Source organism: Melopsittacus undulatus, chromosome 1 (genome assembly GCF_012275295.1).
Source record: "Melopsittacus undulatus isolate bMelUnd1 chromosome 1, bMelUnd1.mat.Z, whole genome shotgun sequence".
NCBI lineage: Eukaryota > Metazoa > Chordata > Aves > Psittaciformes > Psittaculidae > Melopsittacus > Melopsittacus undulatus.
Genome location: NC_047527.1, coordinates 15,694,405 through 15,712,852, shown reverse-complemented (window position 1 = coordinate 15,712,852; position 18,448 = coordinate 15,694,405). Strand labels below are relative to the sequence as shown.

Here is an 18,448-nt window from a genome sequence, read left to right as displayed (position 1 = left end):
AAGGGTTGCTTTATAACAAGAACCTTGTTTGAGATTAAATCTTGTTATCCCCAAATGGTGTTCTTAAAACAGGTGAAAATACTTGATTTTTAAATTTTAACTTTCTCCCTCTGTACATATATAAATGTTCTCTCTGTTAATATATATCTATATGTATATATAGTTTATATACATATTCTTATATACATATATACAAAGCATGTATCTACAGTCTTATGCAATGTGTATCTACCAGCTTTTGCATAAAACCTTTTTCAAAATGCATAAGGTTTAACCATAAAGTTGTCTTCAGAACCAGTTCCCCCTTGTCTTTGAAAGCTTTTTCCCCCCCTTTTTCTTTACTACAGCTATTATTTTTATTAATCTCAGGAAATTAAAAAGAGACTGAAAATGCATAGGGTCTGTGTCTGAATTCACTGGAAGAATGAATTGCAGGGGGAAGTTATTTCTGGCATGGTGTTTTTAAAATTAAACTGCTGAATATTTGTATTCTAAGATTTCTAAGAGATTTTACCATTTCATATTACTTTAAAACATAATTTTGTATGAGGGTGAACAGTCTCTCAACCATGAACATGAGACAAAACCTATAGAGAAAGGAAATTACAGCATAATGGAAATGATGGCTGGGAGCCATACCACCCTGGGCTGTGAGCTCATCCCAACAGAAATGCCAGACCGAGCCGATTTGGTCAGTGCTCCGGTTTGGGATCTCTGAGGAAATTTCCAAGGTTGCTGCAGGAAGTGGTGGTGGCAACACTGTAGGTGGTATTTTCTGTTCTCGAGTCACCGTTGGATCAGTAACCTGTGTGATGAGAGCAAGCTGGTTTTCCTGGAAGAGTTGTGGTCATGATGTGAAAGCATGGTCCTGAGTATTTAAAGACCACCATGGACTTTGTGCCAAAGGCACAATTGCTAACCCTGGGGAACTGATCACATTTCAGTATCAGCCTTTCTTACATTATATCTGAAAATTATTCCTACATTTGGTCATCTTTGGGACAGCAGAATAAAACCAGTAAGGAAATGCCAGGCTGCTAGGGTACTGAAAAATGTTCAAACCCCCCTGAAACAGGCTTTCAGTCTAAATCCTGTCATTAACTTGAATGAGTTTAGGAGCACATCTAGAGTTCCTAATGTAGAAGGACTGCAGTAGGGCTAATCTGCTTTTGAAGGAGCCCCTCTCTTTTCATGCCTTTACTATTTGAGCAATGCTGCCTTTGCCTTTCAGTAATCACCATCTGTTACTCATAGATGCTGTCAGGCCCTGTCATGCCCTCAGAGCAGCTCAACTCCAGATTGTTTTTCTTCCCAGCCCCGCAATGGTGTAGTGACACTATGACATTACATTCTCCCCAGAAACAATGACATGAATCTGATTTATAACTGGTGGTAAAACTTTATTATTCAAGTTTAGATGTAACAGACATCTTTGCTGCCTGAAGATTGTTTGCATAAGAAATACACCAAGAACATGTTTGTGAGTAGAAATGAACATGCACTATGAAAACCAAAAAACAAAACAAAAACCCAAAACAAAACAGAACAAAAAACACATCCATGTGTTGTAAGGACAAAACATTAAGAGCCAACATTCTAGAGTCAAATCAGGGCTACAAGTTTAATGATGGTTTTTAGCAACATGAAGTCATCCTTTACGAAGTACTTTTTTTTTTTTTTTTTTTTTTTTTCCCTGCTGGTGAATTTTCTATAAGCTAAATTTACAATGGCATTTTGAGATGTTTCCTTTTCTCCTGTTCTCCTTCTATGTAGAGCTCAGAGGCCAAAATGATTGGAATGGAAAACTGTGGTTGCTGTTACAGTGTTTATTCTAAGAATCTTATTTTATTACTTGTAACCAAAAAAAAAATGAAACTGGTACTTATCTGGCTGGCAGCCATTAAATTATTGTCTTTTATCCTCTTAAAAAGAGGTAAATCTGGCATATGTGATTACTATCTAGGTAGCAACTCGCTAACTGCCAGCTTTTCAGAGCTGGCTGAATGAAACAAAATTGTGAGGAAAAGTGTGGGGATGGATCCTATTCTGAGGTAAGGAAATTATGTAAATCATTCTACTTGGCCCATCTTAACATTATAGAAAAGTTTAGAAGGGATTTCTCACTTATCTATCACATTTGGGATACGTTGACAAATTGCTCGCTCTTCTTTGCCAAGCATAACTGTTTCCACAGAAGCAGAAAGAAATATATCTACCCTTCTGGCTGAACAGAAGTGAACTTCTAATCTCTTTGGCTTTTCCTGACCAGTATTAGGAATTAGCATGTTAAGTCAGCCAAGGAAAATCAATACAGGAGCAAGAACGCACATATATTTAGGCATCCTGGGCAAAAAGCAGATGGTAGACAACATCCCTAGCACATAAAGCAAGTAGTAATGATTACACAGCAACACTACCCAGTCCAAAGATAGACTTGAAAGACTGTCCCTGAACTGAGTACTAATTGGTGGTTGCCAGGTAAGGTCTCCCTACTGCACAACCACAATGTTTCAGCTCTGTATACAATTAGCATCAGTCCCTTTTGTCCTGCTGCCCCTCTAACCTCTTGCCCACAGCATGACTCAACTTCTTGAGTAGTGTTAGTGTCTATGTTGTCTCTGTTTAAAACTGTCACAGTGCATAACAGTACATTTTTTTAGGAAAAACAAGTATCCAATGTCCCTCCTCCTTTCTGGATGGTCCATGAAAAATTAAGGTGAGAGTTTCATCAGCACAGTGGCAATTAGGTGCAAAACTTATTTTGGAAATCACTCTTGAGTTTAATACCTGAACGCAACCTGTGCTCTGGAAAATCTTCATCTCCTGCTGCATTAGCCTATGGGGCACCAGCCTCAAAATGATAGCTGAGAGGCAGTCCAGTTGACAAAAGGTATCTCATGATGGCTCCTTCTGTACAGAGTGCTAATAGAAACATTGTTCCTGTTCTGCAATCTGATTAATGACAGGTATCACAAGTCCTCTGGTTTTGAGCCATCTACTTATTTTGTGGTCCAATTTGAGATACATTTTAAGATCTCAAACCACCATTCCTTAGTAGAAGTACAACACCCTGCAGATACTGACAAATAGAGAACAAAGAATGATTCTTTGAAAGTTCAGGTTTAGGTGCTGTAAGCTGATGGAAATGCAGCAGGTGCAGTAATTACTTGTGTGTGCTAACACTGGTTTCCATCTGAGAGTTATTAAATAAAATTATTCTTTTTCAATGTCAGGATTTATTTTTCTTTTGATTAATATCCATTGTGAGAGGGGCTAGAAGAGAGAGGGAGTCACCTCTCTTTTGTTCACAAACAAAACTGTGCTCCCCCCCGCCCAAACAAAGAGAACAGGCTGTGGCAAAATCCCATTTCTTACAAATCAGAATTCTTTGAACATCTCAATATGTCATGGCAAGAACAATGAACTTTTTTCACTTTTCATTTGCACCATCTATGTGTTCAATACTAACATTCAAAAATCTGTCTTGTTCTTTGCACTCGTAAGATTTCATTTCTCCTCATCCCCAAACCCTGATATGTGTATTTCCTGTTATTGGCCTCTGCTTCTGAGTTTAGCAAGAGGTGTCATGAAGTACAGGGTGGTGCTCAAGTCTCATAATGTGCATGTCCCCCCTAAGCTATTTGACATGAAGATGTAGCTTCTATCAATGAAGAAGCCAAACGAACTGGTAGGTCTTAGATGAAGTACATCAAACCAGTAACTACTGAAAACTGGCAGGCAGCTACCTCCAGAGCTGTTAAAAATCACTGCTTAGTAAGTCTAACATGTTTCTTGGAAAAGCTGAGAAGAACACACACTGGACCCTGACGTAACAAAACGAGGGCAATCTATTTCAGTCCCCACAGAAAAAAAAAAAAAAAAAAGAAGAAACTAAAAATACCCAGCAAAAATTAATCCACAAAAAACAAGTCAGAACTTATTATTGGAGAACAATAGTAAAAACATAACCAGACTTTGTCTGGCACTGGTAACAAGCTGGAGATTCATCTAAAACATAGAAGAAGAATGTGGCCCAATATCCTTTGCTAACCTAGAACACTATTGAAGGGTTATAGAACACAGCCGTGAACAGACTGAGTGGGACTTTCCATATGCTGCTCACCAGTATAGAAGCAATGGGTGGAGCAGGAAGGAATGCAAGCCTAATGCTGAACAATAGCCTGTCTGTGCCTAACAAATGAGAGAAACTGTGCAATAACGTTTCATCTGTGTGAAAACGTAACACGTAAAATACTGCCAAGGTCAGCAAGACCTTTGGTGATCAACTGTGTAAGTGCTTCTCATGCATGGTGATGTTTGTTGCCTGCTGCTTTAGGCACATTATTTTTCAAAAGACCATCAAAGTGCTGAACATTTAGGCCAGTTCCTTCCTGGTTTTCCTTTTGCCAACCCCTATAAGACATTTCCTATCACCTGCCCTTGTATCTTCCACCTCCCTGTCTATCTGGTTAAATATAAGCGCACCAAATTCTAGAAGGGAGAATGGTGAGATTCAGGTAAGTTAAATACAAGAACTTTTTTTTGTTTTTATGATGCTTTAGTTTCAATTACATGAAAATCTGAGAAAGGCGGCATGTAAGTGAGATCAGAATAGGACCCTTTACATATAATCTCAAGTGAGGACTTAGTCCAGAGATATTTTTATAGAACATTTTAAAAAATAAAATGCATGAATGGAGAAATAAAAGACAACATAATATCAGAAAGACATTTTAAACTTCATTCGCTGCAACATTCATGAACCAGTTGAGCTAAACCTGCCATCCAACCATAAGGAACTAAGACCCTGCACTGCGAAAAAGAAACAAACCCAAACAAAACAAAAAAGCAACTGCGTTATATTGTAAAAATGGAGTGCAATGCTACTACAGAATGCAATAAAACATTAGTGCTGCATCGTCAAACAGCACTTATCAAAATAATTTCTGAAATGTTTCTTCTGAAACACAGACAAAGCAATAAAAAGAGGATATATGTTTATCATTTTAAGCATAACAATGTGAGTTAAGAGCTTAAGAATACAAAAGTACTTGGAATGAATAGTGCTACCCTTTTTTTCCTAAGTAGGCATAAAAATATTTTCATTTCCTTCTTGTTTTTCCATACCATTACTATCAACAAATTTCATTCATTTCATGTTATCGTTTACAACTTTAATGCACACACACAGAAAAAAAGATACCTACTGCAATAGAAATAGTTGCTTCATTACCTTGTTTGCTACATTTGCAAATGTAAACAGCGAGGCAGAGCCAGAACTGACTCTAATGCATGATGGAATATCTTTGTTGCATACGTACACTGTAGAAAATAATTATTCAATATGTCAGGCACCATTATTTGAAATGTAATACATTAATATTTACTAGAAAAATAAGGTTTTTTCTATTTGTTCTCCCAACTTCTTTAATGAAATAAGTTAATCTGACAGTGCATCCAGTAGCTTGTAATATCTTCTACATCCCTGTGGCAAAATAATAAACTACTGGTTGGGACACTATAATGAAAATGATTAAAGTCAGTTCTTGTACACCCTTGTAGCAAGCATGGAGGCTCGTCTAACAGCACCTTTAACCAATTATTTAATATTTAGTTATTTAGCCCTATTTCCCTGAGCAGTTATGCTGAGGAGCTTTCCCTTCATGGATAGTTTTTAAAAAGCTTTAAGTATTAAAAAGTACTATGAAGACATTTAATGCTACTTAGCAAAAGCTGGTATAAGTCTACTGAAGGGATTGACTGGTATGTATAGCAATGTTAAGCCTGTGGAGAAGTAACCTTAGACTTTAAGGTTTAGAAATGCAATATATTAAAATATATTAAAATAAAATACAGCAGGTTACCTTGTTCTATGCAAATTAAACCTGGAGTGTGGCTTCTGTATTAGACTTCACTTGCACAAAATGGTTTTCCTAGACTAAAGTGTGCCAGAAAGAATGTAGTGATAAAATGGTAGCTAAAAATCAGCTGAGTATGAGAAACATCTAGATGAAATAACTGCCAAAGCTTTGAGGACGAAGTGATCCTATGGCATGTTGTAGGGCAGAAATGGCCCAAATTAAAGAAAATGACCTTTTAACATCTGTATATTTAACAAGTCTAGCTCTTATATACAATGTGCATATGTTCACTATACCCCTGCAGCAGTATATACATATACACATCTTTGCACTCTTGCCAGTTATGTCTCTTACACAACAGCAAAGGTATTAATTGTCCGGTAAAATTTTCTCAAGGTTATTCGCCATGATTCACTGCATTCTGGCTAGCTTTGGTGGGCCATGTCCCATATAATTATCTTCTCCCCCTTCTGGCCACCATCCAACTGTTCTTTTTTTCTTGGTAACCCACTCATATAAAAGGAAAACAAAAAATAAGAAAAAGAAAAAAAATTAAAAAGGGATTTAATATTGGATAAGGCATGCTCTCTATATGAAGTGCTTTATAGGTCTTCACAAGACATTACAAGCTATTGAATTCCCATCAAGGAAACCTATTTCTGTTTAATTGTGCTAAGTGCTAAGGTTTATTCTTTAGGTTTTCCATTCTTTTCAGCTTGTGCATTGTTCCTGTGTAGGCCCCTCTGGATGTGAGTTGTGAAGTCATACTTGTCCGTGCAAAGATGCTGGCATATGCTGCACTGGAAAGGTCCACTGTCACCATGGCAACTCATATGCAAAGCATACATCACTTCATCCAGAAAGACAATGCCACAGTGCACACACTTGGTAGAAAGTTCATCTTGAGTACTTCTATCAACTTTTTCTGTTTTTACTACATTCAAGGGACCTTCATTTTTTACATTTGGTGGTGCCTTACTCTTTTCCTTGGAGGCACCATTTGCAGTTGGCCCAGGTCTGGAATGCTTTATCGCCAAATCTAGAGGAATGTCATTGTCTGATCCGACAGCTGAAAAATGAGGAGGCAGATTAAAGGTGGGATAAGGCACATAGTTTTGGCAAGGATTTGGTAGGCCAGGCACATGACTCAAGTAGTGTGGATTCCCAGGAACAGACAGCTTATATTTACTCCAGAATCTCAGCCAGTCAGCTTCACTCTGAAAGTCATTGTGTACAAACGGAAGTCCAAAGAGTGGGTACTGGTATTTTTCAATAGGGCTTCCAGGTGGTGAATAATTTGGATGTTTCGCAGGTCTCATGTATTTTTCTATTGGGCTGCCTCTCTCTGAGCTTCCTTTCCCTTCTGATATCGATGAACTGTTTCCTGGGTCTCCAGTACTTTCCTGAGGACTTTTTATCTGAATGTGCAAAGGTTGCATCCTTTTGTGAATATCCAGAGTTTGGCTGACCAATATTGACTGCTGAGCAGAATGGCTTTTAGTCAATGAACCTGGGGCCTCATATTTACTGAGGCTGGGAAGCTGAATTTCTCTCTGATGACCTTCAGGTAAATGATCCTCTGACCTCCTCTCTAAGGGGCTTCCATTGACTTGTTCCTCACTGCTACCCCTCTGCTGTTTGTTTAGCTGCTCAGCCTGAAGTGCCTCCGGGTTAAGGCGCTTTCTTGTTCGTCTCCTAATGATCTGCTCACCATTGTTCTGCTTAATGATGTTTAAAGGCCTGGGAGTCTGCGTGGAACACACATAATGAACAAAAGGAAAAAAGAAAGACACATTAAATCTGCGAAACCATGCTTACTCAATTTTATCTTTTTTTTTGGTGAAGAGGTATATTGTAACAGTTTTATGAGAATGTCCAAATTTCAACCCAAATGCTGTTTCCTGGCCCCTCATGCTAAATGTAAACTTCGAATTCGTTTTATCAAACTAAGTCAACCACCTTAAGCATATTATACCTCTTTACTTAAAAAGGCATGAAGTATGCAAACTGTCAAGGCATTTATTACCCCTTACTACTGAAAAATTCTGGGAGATGTGCTGAAAGTGGGTACTGAGAGCTGGGGATGAGGTGGGAGATGCATGGCCCTATGCTCTCTAGTCTTATACTATGCACTATATCACATGGGCTCATATTGGGCAGGGTTTGTATAGATCTCATGGTAACAAGAACTGAGTAACACTTACCTTGATACTCACCCCCTTTGACATGGATAGCAAATGCAAGCAAATACAGGGCTTGCAAACCACCCCTGCTGTCACCTAGCAAAAGGGTTGCATTTCTGCTGTGGTGGTGACTGGGATGATGGTGGCTGGAAAGGGACTAAGAAAGAAGGAGAGGAAAGCCCAAGAAAACTTTTCCTGTGCACCAAAAGGTCTATGTTGGACTTTGGTACCAACTTACCCTCTTTCATCCCTACTGTATTTCCTTCTATATGTTACAAATGTTGTGCTAAGTCATTCCCTAAAAGTGGAAAATAGGGTTTGTAAATAAAAGAGCATCCTGGAATGGACAGAGGGAAGAATTAAATGAGGACTTCTGTTCCCATTTGCTAATTCCCCACACCAACTCAGGGTAGGTGGCCTACTTACACGAGAATTGAAAATACTTTTTGGTGAAAAGATAAAAGAAAATTAATAAAAATAGCACAAGGACAGTAGCCAGCCTTCTTGGACAGTCCCCTCAACAGAAGGCAATGGTATGTGAATGGAAGATGATGCTGTAACATCGGTATGTGTTGCTATATTGGGAAGATGTTAGAACAACAAAAACTGCCTAAAAGTCATTCAGTTTGGTGTGCTAGCAGTTGTCATTTGTCTCATCCAAATGCACATGTAATCCTGTTTTGGTTGGAGGCCAGAAAAGTGCCCTACATAGTATTCCACTTATATGTTTATTTGGAAATTTTCTTTTTAACATTGTTTTAAAGTGCAGATTAAATTTTGGCATACAGTCAATATCCAAAATAATTTGTACCCTGAATGTCACATAATTTAGATATATTCATAACTTTGAATTAATATAAAAATATCTAGAGCTGGAAGAGTGCTCACTTAATTATTTGTAGAAATCTAGTTTCTCTCTTGATTTGCCGTTTTCCTCTCCTCTTTCGCCTATTTATTTCCCTGAGGTTGATTTATCCTTAATGGCTAACTACTAACTACATTTTAGGCAGCAGAGCTATTTTTAAAGATTTTCCTTTGTATTAAAACTCTGAATTAAAAGAAATATACACTTTGATTTAGATTTTTAATAAGCAAAACTTAAGCTTAGCAGAAAAACATGACCTGAAGCAGCCTCCTCAAACATACCAAAGTTGAGGAAAAATCATGTCAGATAAAATTACAATATTTTCTATGCAAATTCTATGCAAATAAAGTTTACAGTTTGCAGAATCAATAGCCAATTGATATGCATAAGCATACATTCTTTACTACAGGCTCAGTGTAATATCCTTTCTTATGACAATTCTCACACTCATACTAACACACGATGTGAGGTCTTAGAATATTATTGATGTTGCTCTTACTGAACTTTTATTTATACAGTGCAGATTACTTTCATATGGCTTCTGGATAACCTTTCAAAAGTTGAATTTCTTACTTGCCATGCTACAGGTATGAAGTCTGATCGTGGACGTCATTAAAAGAAGTGTCTTCATACCTGTGATTAAAGACCCTCACATATTCATTGGCAGCTCTGGCTCTTCAAAATTACACCTATTAGGAGTTAAAAGCTGTAGGTCCAATTTAGAAATTCTTCAGCATGCAAATAACTGTACTCATCTGACTAGTCTTTAGCTGATTAAACCAGACTATGCAGTGAAGTAAAGCTACTCACATTTTCCTTACTCATATTAGTAAGGTGCAGACAAACATACTTGGTTGGAAGTAAGGCAGACAGAAATATTTTGCTTTTAAAATGCCCCATGGCAGATCCTTATTTATGTATTAGACATAATATATTGAGTATGATCACAAAGATTTTTTTGCTATCTCTATATCAATTGACAATCTTGCTACCCTAAACATGAGTAACTTAACAAAATCTAGTTTTCTGTGGCCTTGGAGTTAGAGCTATTAAAAATGAGGAACTGCACCTCAATAATAATGGTCAAATTCATTATTTTAGGTATTGTAGAAATGGAAATATGAGTTGGAGCAGAAATCAATACTACCATGTTAACATGTCAGTCACTACCATCCAGTAGTATCTGACAGACTACAATTTTTCTCATTAAATACAAGAAAAAAGGAACCTTAGAGATGAGTATACTATATACATATTTGAGCAAATCAGGACAGTAGTTCTCAATAGTGATAATGCAATCAAAAGCTAGCCATGAAGTGTGCAAACCTACTATAGGTGACTGTTACTCAGTGGTATGGTGCTGCTTAGTTTAATAGAGTAACTCACAGAAGGAAAGTTTTATTCCCTTTAATTTTTATAGCTTCAAACATTATCTAGTAACTGCACTATCCTAAAATCGTTAATTTGAAAATATTCATATATATAATACTTACTGTAAGTTTTCATGAAGAGATAGGCAGACAGACAAAAGAAACTTTCATCTTTCTGGTGTCAGCCCAAAGAACATCCCTTTGCATGATATTGTCTCAAAAGGTGTCCCAAAGGAGAAATTTATTTGATTATTTCAGTCTCCAGCTTACAGTTCAGTTGCTATCACAACACAACAGAGTGGAAGCCTAATTAAATTTCTCTCCATTTGTTTGGTCAAAGTTTAATTGAAGATATTAATGTCAAATGCCCATCGAATGACAACTTATTGCCATGCTTGAACAGTGGAGCAAAAAGATAGTGTCAGCTTTCTGCTTTCTTTTTGTGTAAAATGAAGTTTGACATTGTATTGCTAATTATTATTGTTGGAAGCATACTAAATTGTTCCTACTGGTTCCTAAGAACTGTCAGAGCTATGTGTTTGAATTCATAGGTGATTCTTGTAGCTTTTATCTATTCAGTAAGTTACACTAATAATCACAGTAAGAGCCAACACTATAGTGAGAAGTAAATTAAAAAAAAAAGGGAAAATGGACACTCTAAATGTAAGTTCTACAAAGTTCTCCAATGTTAAAATAAGGATAAAAAGGCAAACTGTCCTTAAAATCTTTGTGAGTGCTCACCCCTGATCAATTTTTTTAAATTAGATATTATACCTAAAACTTTGAGAGATACTTTCAGTAAGATCTGGCCAAAATGCTGGTCAGAGATCATGCATCCATCTTCTGCTCAGATACTGTCTGCCTATCTGGGTTGTTCTGGAGCTTAAAAATGGTTACTGATCTCTGACAGCACACGGCAAACAGAGCTAAGTTTTCAGACTGGTGATGGTCTTGCTGCTTTCAAATATTGGATCTTTTATATTAAGTAGGCTGACTGGACAGGATCTTGAGTAAACAGGATGGTTAAGCAGCCTATACACAAGATCAAGGGTAAAATTCGCAGAAACTACTAATTGATTTAGAAGCTTATACCTCAGATTTAAAGAGGCATATCCACTTGGCTGTCTTAATGCATCTAGAATATAGTTTTCTAAGTGTTTTTTTTTAAATGGAGTTTCTGAAAAAAAGACACAGACTGATATGAGCATGAAGCCTGAATTATTATGTTCTCTTGGCAAACTCCCAAAGGCCGCCTCAGTTTCTATTTCTGAAAAATAGTTAACACTTTCTAACTTCATGGGAATGTTGTAAAAATTAATTAGAGTCAAATCTTGATCACCTGACTCTACCATGTGCTTCTATTAAAGATAGCAGAGATAATATTTAACTAGTGGTTTTTAAACTTAAAAGATTCTGAACATTTTGGCACTGATCCAAGGAAACACTTAAGCATGGCTTTCCTGGACCTGGACCAGAGCATTCAACATCTTTCAGGATCAAATCAATAAGATGAAAAGCAATATAGACCATCCTTTACTACTTATTCCCTGCCTGATCCTGTGGGATGGTGAATCTTCCCCTCATCAAGTGATGAGTGCCATCAAGTAAGTAGCTTCATTGTTGAGTGATGTCAGAATCCTTCAGCAGACTATAAGAACTGCTGAAAAAAAGAACTGTAGAAATACCACCACCACATATGTCCAGGAAATCCACTCTCAAGAACAAAGGGGGGCAGAATAGTGAAGGAAAACAAAAACCACAGCAAGGGGTATTTTTTATATAGATGTGATGTCTAGCCTTTTTGTTTTGTTACAAATATGAGGGCTCTTGAATTTAGAGAGCTTTTGTCACAACATACTGTATGCCTTTAAATGGAATTCCCAGAAAAGAAATAATTTTCCCTTTATTTTGTATCAAAATAATTAAATGCATCACTGGTGATCTCAAACACATCTACCCACAGCATCCCAGCTTGTTTCATAATGAATCACATCTGATCCCAAAGTGACCATAGAGCAAAAACCCTGTTAGGAAATTAACTGCAGGCCAGGGAGTGGTACTAATCACACAACCAGACAAGACCACAGCTGCCCAGCTTAGCTGTATAACCCCTTTTTTTTCTGAACAAACCAGTAAGTTCTTCCTACCGAGTGAAGCTTCTGGTAGAGGCCACACGCATTGCATACATATCCACCATTTGCATTCTTTCGCCAGAGAGAGGTCTTTGTGGTCAGGCAATTGGCACAAAAAACACCCGAGCCTCTACGTCTCTGAAATAGGGAAGAAAAAGGAAAAAAAAAAACCAGAGGAGAAAAAAAAAAGCAGGTCAGAGGTGAGTCACATGAGCTGCGGAGTTAGGACAAATCAACACAGGAGTTTTGTCTCTAGACTGGCAACAATGACAGTATAAAACCACACTGCCCATAATGAGGTCAGGTTCAATTGTGCTTAATAGGCACCACTGATTTTCATTATAATTAACCATAGAGTGATGGATGAGGTGTGTGAAACACCAAAGTCTTTTCAGAATAACAGCTTTAACTTTTTGAACTTCAGGTTTTGTGCATTTAATGATGGTTTCTGAACAGCAAATTCTGAAAAACCCCTCTGGAGGCTGACAGGGAACATTCTGTAAACTTCTCCAGATTTGTTCAACACATTTCACAACAGATTATTTCTTTTTAGGTTGCTTGATTTTAAAGTGTGATCAGTAGCAAGAACTCTGAAACACCACCACTTCACTTAATTAGAGTTTGTATCTTCGTGATACTAATTTCTTTAACAGAGATTATACCTCATAAATTGAATACATGATACACAGTTCACCTTTCCTGCTTACTTCTGGAATCAGTATAACCTACCACATATTTCCCAGAGCTCACTTTGAACAAGGTGCAACCTCTGCCAAACAAATAAAAGTACAGTATTCTTAATGAGACTTTTTTTGAACTTCACCTGAAACCCCACAAAATACTGTCTCATCAATGGATAATTTCTTTATTTTATTTTAGTCAAGCAAAGAAGGGCATGGTATAGCTTCCCTAAATACAAATTGATTTTTAACCAGACTGAACTGTGCATTCATCAGCTTTCATAATGATCCAGGAATAGTTAAAAGTAGACACGTTTATGAGTATTGCTCATTAAATTCTTTCTACAGAGTAATGATTTCATTAAACTTCTCATTTAAACAAAAGTCAGGCTGTGTTTGTGAGCACAAATACTAATAAGCAGGAAATGGAATTCTTTTGCTGAAAAGAAAATCTGAATTTCAACTCTGTTCCCTTTTTGCAAAGAAAAAAAAAATCAATACAAAATCTTCAGCATGTAAGATAAGAATGGCTGAGTACAGTGAAAAACAGACTGGGTGAAAACTAATTTTATTATAAATTAAAAATTACCAACACTGTAAGGAAGAATTTCAGGGTTTCATAAAATTTAAGTAATTTATTTAACTTTAGTCCATACTGTAGAAGAGTGGTGTTCATGCCAAAAAAATACAATGGTTATAATTGTACTCTGATACATTTCAAATGGAAAGCTTTCTGCAGACATAATTTTGGCTTCAAGACTGGAACACTTTCTTGGCATTGAAAGGGCATTTGATTCATCGGGTGTTTCACAATGTATCACTAAAAAGACCTGGTGAGCAGCCAGTTCCCTATAGGGTAATTTTTCCATCCAGATGCAAGTGCTATCAGAGGCCCTCGTCAGCTAAACTAATTATGATCTTGCATTTGCTGATGCCTGCTCACTCTAACGTTCGACATCCTCCATTAATCATCAATACAAGGAAAATGAACAAAACGTAAAGAAACTAGGGCTGGTAGGCTGCATAGCTATAAAAATCTGAAATGAGTGCAATAATTTAACAAGATTGGGGAAATGTTTTTAGTGAGCACAAAGTCAGGCTAACAATTGCCCTTTTAAACCAAGAACACAATTTCATTAGTACAGCAGGTTGTGCTACTTTAAAGTGATACAATAAAATCAAGATTGTAGTCAAGATAATCTCTCTCTCATGCCTTTACATCATCCTCTATTTTGTCTCTTAAATCAGAAGCATTAATATATTACATTTTTCTCAATTTGGCTAAAAGGAGAAATAAATTAGCAAACATCTAACTAGTTTTGTATATGAGATGCAGCTCACCCAGGGAAGCCACACTCATCTACAAGTAAATTGAAGCTCTCAATTCTTTTTGTGGTTGCACATCTTTGCCCAACTTTACCTGCATGCTGAAATATTTTCAGCAAAAGTACAATAAAAGCTTCACTAAACTAACCCCAGTTTGGTCCACTTGAAGGGTGAGAAGTTTCCAATTGGAAATGAGTGTATATGGCCAGGATTCAGACACAACTGCAGAACTGTTCCTTTCCATTCCTACTTCTTGTCTGTTGGTCTATGACATCTTGGTCTGGTGTAGTAACTAAGTGGAGTCTTAATCTGAGTCAGTCCTTCCACCCTTATATTTCTGTTTGTGTTCACTGAGTTTGGGAAAAAGCCTCTACAAAGTCAAATATACAGAGAGAGGTCTAGTTTATACACTGCATTTGTACATTCCTGAATAGTCCTAGAAGGTGCAATAACACTGAAATCCTATGGAGTTATTAAATTTTTGAAACATTGACAGAAGTAACTATTTTTTTCTCTCTTTTTTTAAAGAGAAAAATGGTTCAAACTGGACATTAGTTCAAATGAAATAATACAACGACTACAGATGGCAATCTACATAACAGGTATATGTGTCAAAAACCTATAGCTGTGCTTATTTAGTATTTACAAACTATTTATCAGTTTAAAATTTCAAAGTAGTTCAGCTAAACATTTTTCCCTACACTGAATGCAAAGTTTTCCTACATGCTGTCTTAGGTGTTGCATCTTATCTTTAACTTCTCTTATTTCTGTATTATTTAAGGACCTTGCAGGATAATCAATGATTATTCCAATATCTGTATAATAAATTAAAAATTAAACTACCTCTGGAAAAACTTACAAGGCTGTTACTTTTGGTTATGAAACAGCTTTTTATGTAGTGGGGACACATAGCTTTACAATGGACTTCCTGGTCCTGGAAACAAGACTATGAAAGAACAGGATTAAATATTCTTGACTCCCAGATCCTACCGACCACAGAACAGACTTGCTTGTCAAAATATACATGAAAAATGTTCATCATGTCTGCAAGAAAAAAAAGTGAGTCTATTTTTAAAAGCTTACAATGCTGGTAGTTGTCTTAAACCAATGGATTTTCTTTTAAAAAACACAAACAAACAAGAACAAAACTTTGGGCCTTTAATTCCCATATAAAAAGTTTTATAAAAGTTACTGGCTAACAGAAATTATCTTCTTTTTGTTTGTGCTAAATGTCAATTAGTGATGATACTTCTACTGTTAGTGATAATACTTCTGCATGAGTGTGTTCAGCTTTGCATACTCAGTGTTTGTACTCATCAGTAATGGACAATATTGCTAGTTTTCCAAGTAGTCTTGCAAAAGAACAGACACTTGAGCTCCAATCTAGTAAAGTCTGCACGACAGCTATGGCTCACAGCCTCCATAAAACCCAGCCATATGCTCAAGGGCTCTGCTAAGAACCACCCTAGCTATCATTTTCAAGAAATGTGTTATGGAACCTTTTGCTCTTTTTCAAATGTGAACACATACTTATAGTTAATCTCTTAAGATCAGCCCAGAGAAGGTAAGTCGACATAAGTGGTTATGGGGAGGTTCAAGCCACAGATAAAAAGGTTTCAGTCTGCGATCAATGCCGCTAGCACTAGCTGGAGCTATCTACAAAAATTTCCTGAACATCCTTGGAAGAATAAGCCAAAAGGGTCTAAATAAGTAAAATATGTATTTGTTAAGTCAAACTTTAATCATAGGGAGCCTTACAACTACTATATTACTATCCCAAATCCTGAAGGGGCCAGTGCAGTGAAGAGCCTGTCTCTATTTCCATTCCAGTTCTTAGGTCTGGGCGTTTAGTATCATGGTTGTCTCAAATCACTTTGGGCTGAAACATGTTTTTGTCAGCCCAGATGTATATTTTTCTTTTCTTTTTTCTTTCTTTTCTTTTTTGGTACAGAAAACTTCATTTAAATCAGTTCAGCTGTTTATAATTTGGAGATTAGCCAAAACTGGGGTTTGGGAGGCAGAGGGGATTTCAAGTTTTTCAGATAACTTTCTAACAAATCTACAGTCATAGTCGCTTTGCTCTGGGGAAAAAAAGCATGCACACATTTTAGTATTTTAGTAGTAGCAAAGCAACAAGTGGATTATTATTTTTACGTAGCTAAACTATGAAAGTTTGTAATTATTCATTGAATGTCTTGCAGATCTCTCTACTGTTTTCCCTCAGTAAGAACCATGCTGAAAGCATGTAATTACCTAACAACCCTTGATATGCAGAGTATTTACTCACATTTTTTTATGGTTTCATATCTTGACCATTTCAAATTGAACAAGTCTGAAACTTGGTACACACATTGCCAAGCCTAAATGCCTCATTTTTTTAACTCCTTAAATGATTTTCAATAGTTACCAATACTTCACTGTAACAACAAAATTATTAGTAGTGCTTTCTGCTAGGCAATAAACCAGCAAAGAGTACCATAGCAAACAATTAACTCAGGCATCTCGACAGGATCAAGATCTTCTTTTTCACAAAAACTGCTTTAGGGTTTAAAAGGATAACCCTACAGTTTACATGATTTTAAACTTGGTAGCCATGCAGAAGTGCCATTACACTCTACAGTTATACAAAAATATTTTAAAAGGTACCAAATTTTCAGTTATTATTTCAATGGAACTTAATGTAGCAAAATCTATATTATAAAAGCACAGCCAAAAACACTGCTCACGAACTGTGGTTTTTTAGCTAGCTAGACTAAGCAATGGTGCCTGACACTCTGCTAGTGCCAAATACATCCTGTTTTCAAAATTTCTGCCAGAAGATGCTTTTAGAAACTCAAATAGACTCCACAAGCATCAGCCAAACATTCTTCTTACATCACCCTCTTGGTTTTGGACATAACAAAACTTCTCTTTTTGTTGATTACTTTCACTTCCCCATCACAAAACGATGGTATGATGAAGCCTGTGTGTATTTTTTTTATCACCTGTGGCCTGCCAGAAACAGAGCACACTGTAATCAGAGCTCCAGAACATGAGATGCAGGGAAATCATAAATGTTACACAGAAATAAGCATATGCCCAACCTATTTCCAGCAACAAAGTTGGGAACTATAATCATGAATGTTTCATTGACAAAAAGGCAAAACACTGGCTCTGGATGTTCTCTGGCAACGTGGGAGGTCCAAAAGGAGAGCACCAGGAAAACTGCATGTGCTTGGCTCAGTATGAGCCAGGTGACCCGCTGTGGAGAGGATCAGTTTTAAGCAGCTGGCCTCATACCTGTCATCAGTGGGCTGCTACCACATGGTTCAGAAAAATGGTATAATGCATTTGTGGTTACATCTGTGTATGCTGCATTTTCATTGCCATCAGTGTTCAAGAATTTCTTGTTTCACACCTGCTAGGTCTTTCCAAGTATTCTCCTCTTTAGAGAATCCTCTTAGAGGGTGCATTTAGTTCTCTTCAGTTTTGGTGAGGCTCAGATTAATTGAAGTTTAAAACCTGGGCAGCAAGGCAGCATCTGGATGTTGGAGTAAGTGCTACTTTCTTCTGTTTAGGATGGGGAAAGAATCTTTCAGCCCTCATTTCTTTTGGCTCTAAAGGCGCACACAGACCTTCCTGAATGTGTTTAATCAAAACTGCTTTCTCTCTCAACTATGAAACCAACCACAACTATGTATCTGTAATGTTTCACATTTTAAAACTTTAGTTGCCTTTGCTGTAAGTATGTCTAAATTAAAAAGAAAGTCATTGGGTTTTCTTCCCTTTATAACTTGGACAGCTTTCAGGAATAGACCAGGCACAGCAGATTTTCGGCCCCAAATCATAAGTTGTCAGAAAAAGTAAAACACATAAAGCAGAGTGTTAAAGTAGAAGTTGTTTTCAACCTTAACTATGAGTTAACAGATGCCTTTTGAAGTCAACTGAATGCGCCAAATCCAAACTCTTCAACTAAGACATTTTCAAGAACAATTATATTAAAGAGCTGTATTTGAAAGATGCATACAAAAGAGGTTACGAAAGGAAAACTA

The 18,448-nt window shown here is 36.9% G+C and overlaps 1 protein-coding gene across 10 annotated transcripts in view; it reads right to left on the bottom strand.

Annotated features, from left to right (window-relative positions):
- Window positions 1-1,379: 1,379 nt before the first annotated feature.
- The window catches only part of TRPS1 (transcriptional repressor GATA binding 1), a 216,069-nt gene continuing 199,000 nt past the window's right edge, over window positions 1,380-18,448 (bottom strand). For all 10 annotated transcript variants that reach the window (XM_034061010.1, XM_034061029.1, XM_031050492.2 and 7 more), the window contains 2 exons: window positions 12,427-12,549; window positions 1,380-7,609 (listed from right to left, as the gene is read on the bottom strand). In XM_034061010.1, coding sequence (XP_033916901.1) covers window positions 6,548-7,609; window positions 12,427-12,549 — 1,185 coding nt within the window. In that variant the 3' untranslated portion in view covers window positions 1,380-6,547. The remainder of the gene's footprint in view (window positions 7,610-12,426; window positions 12,550-18,448) is intronic.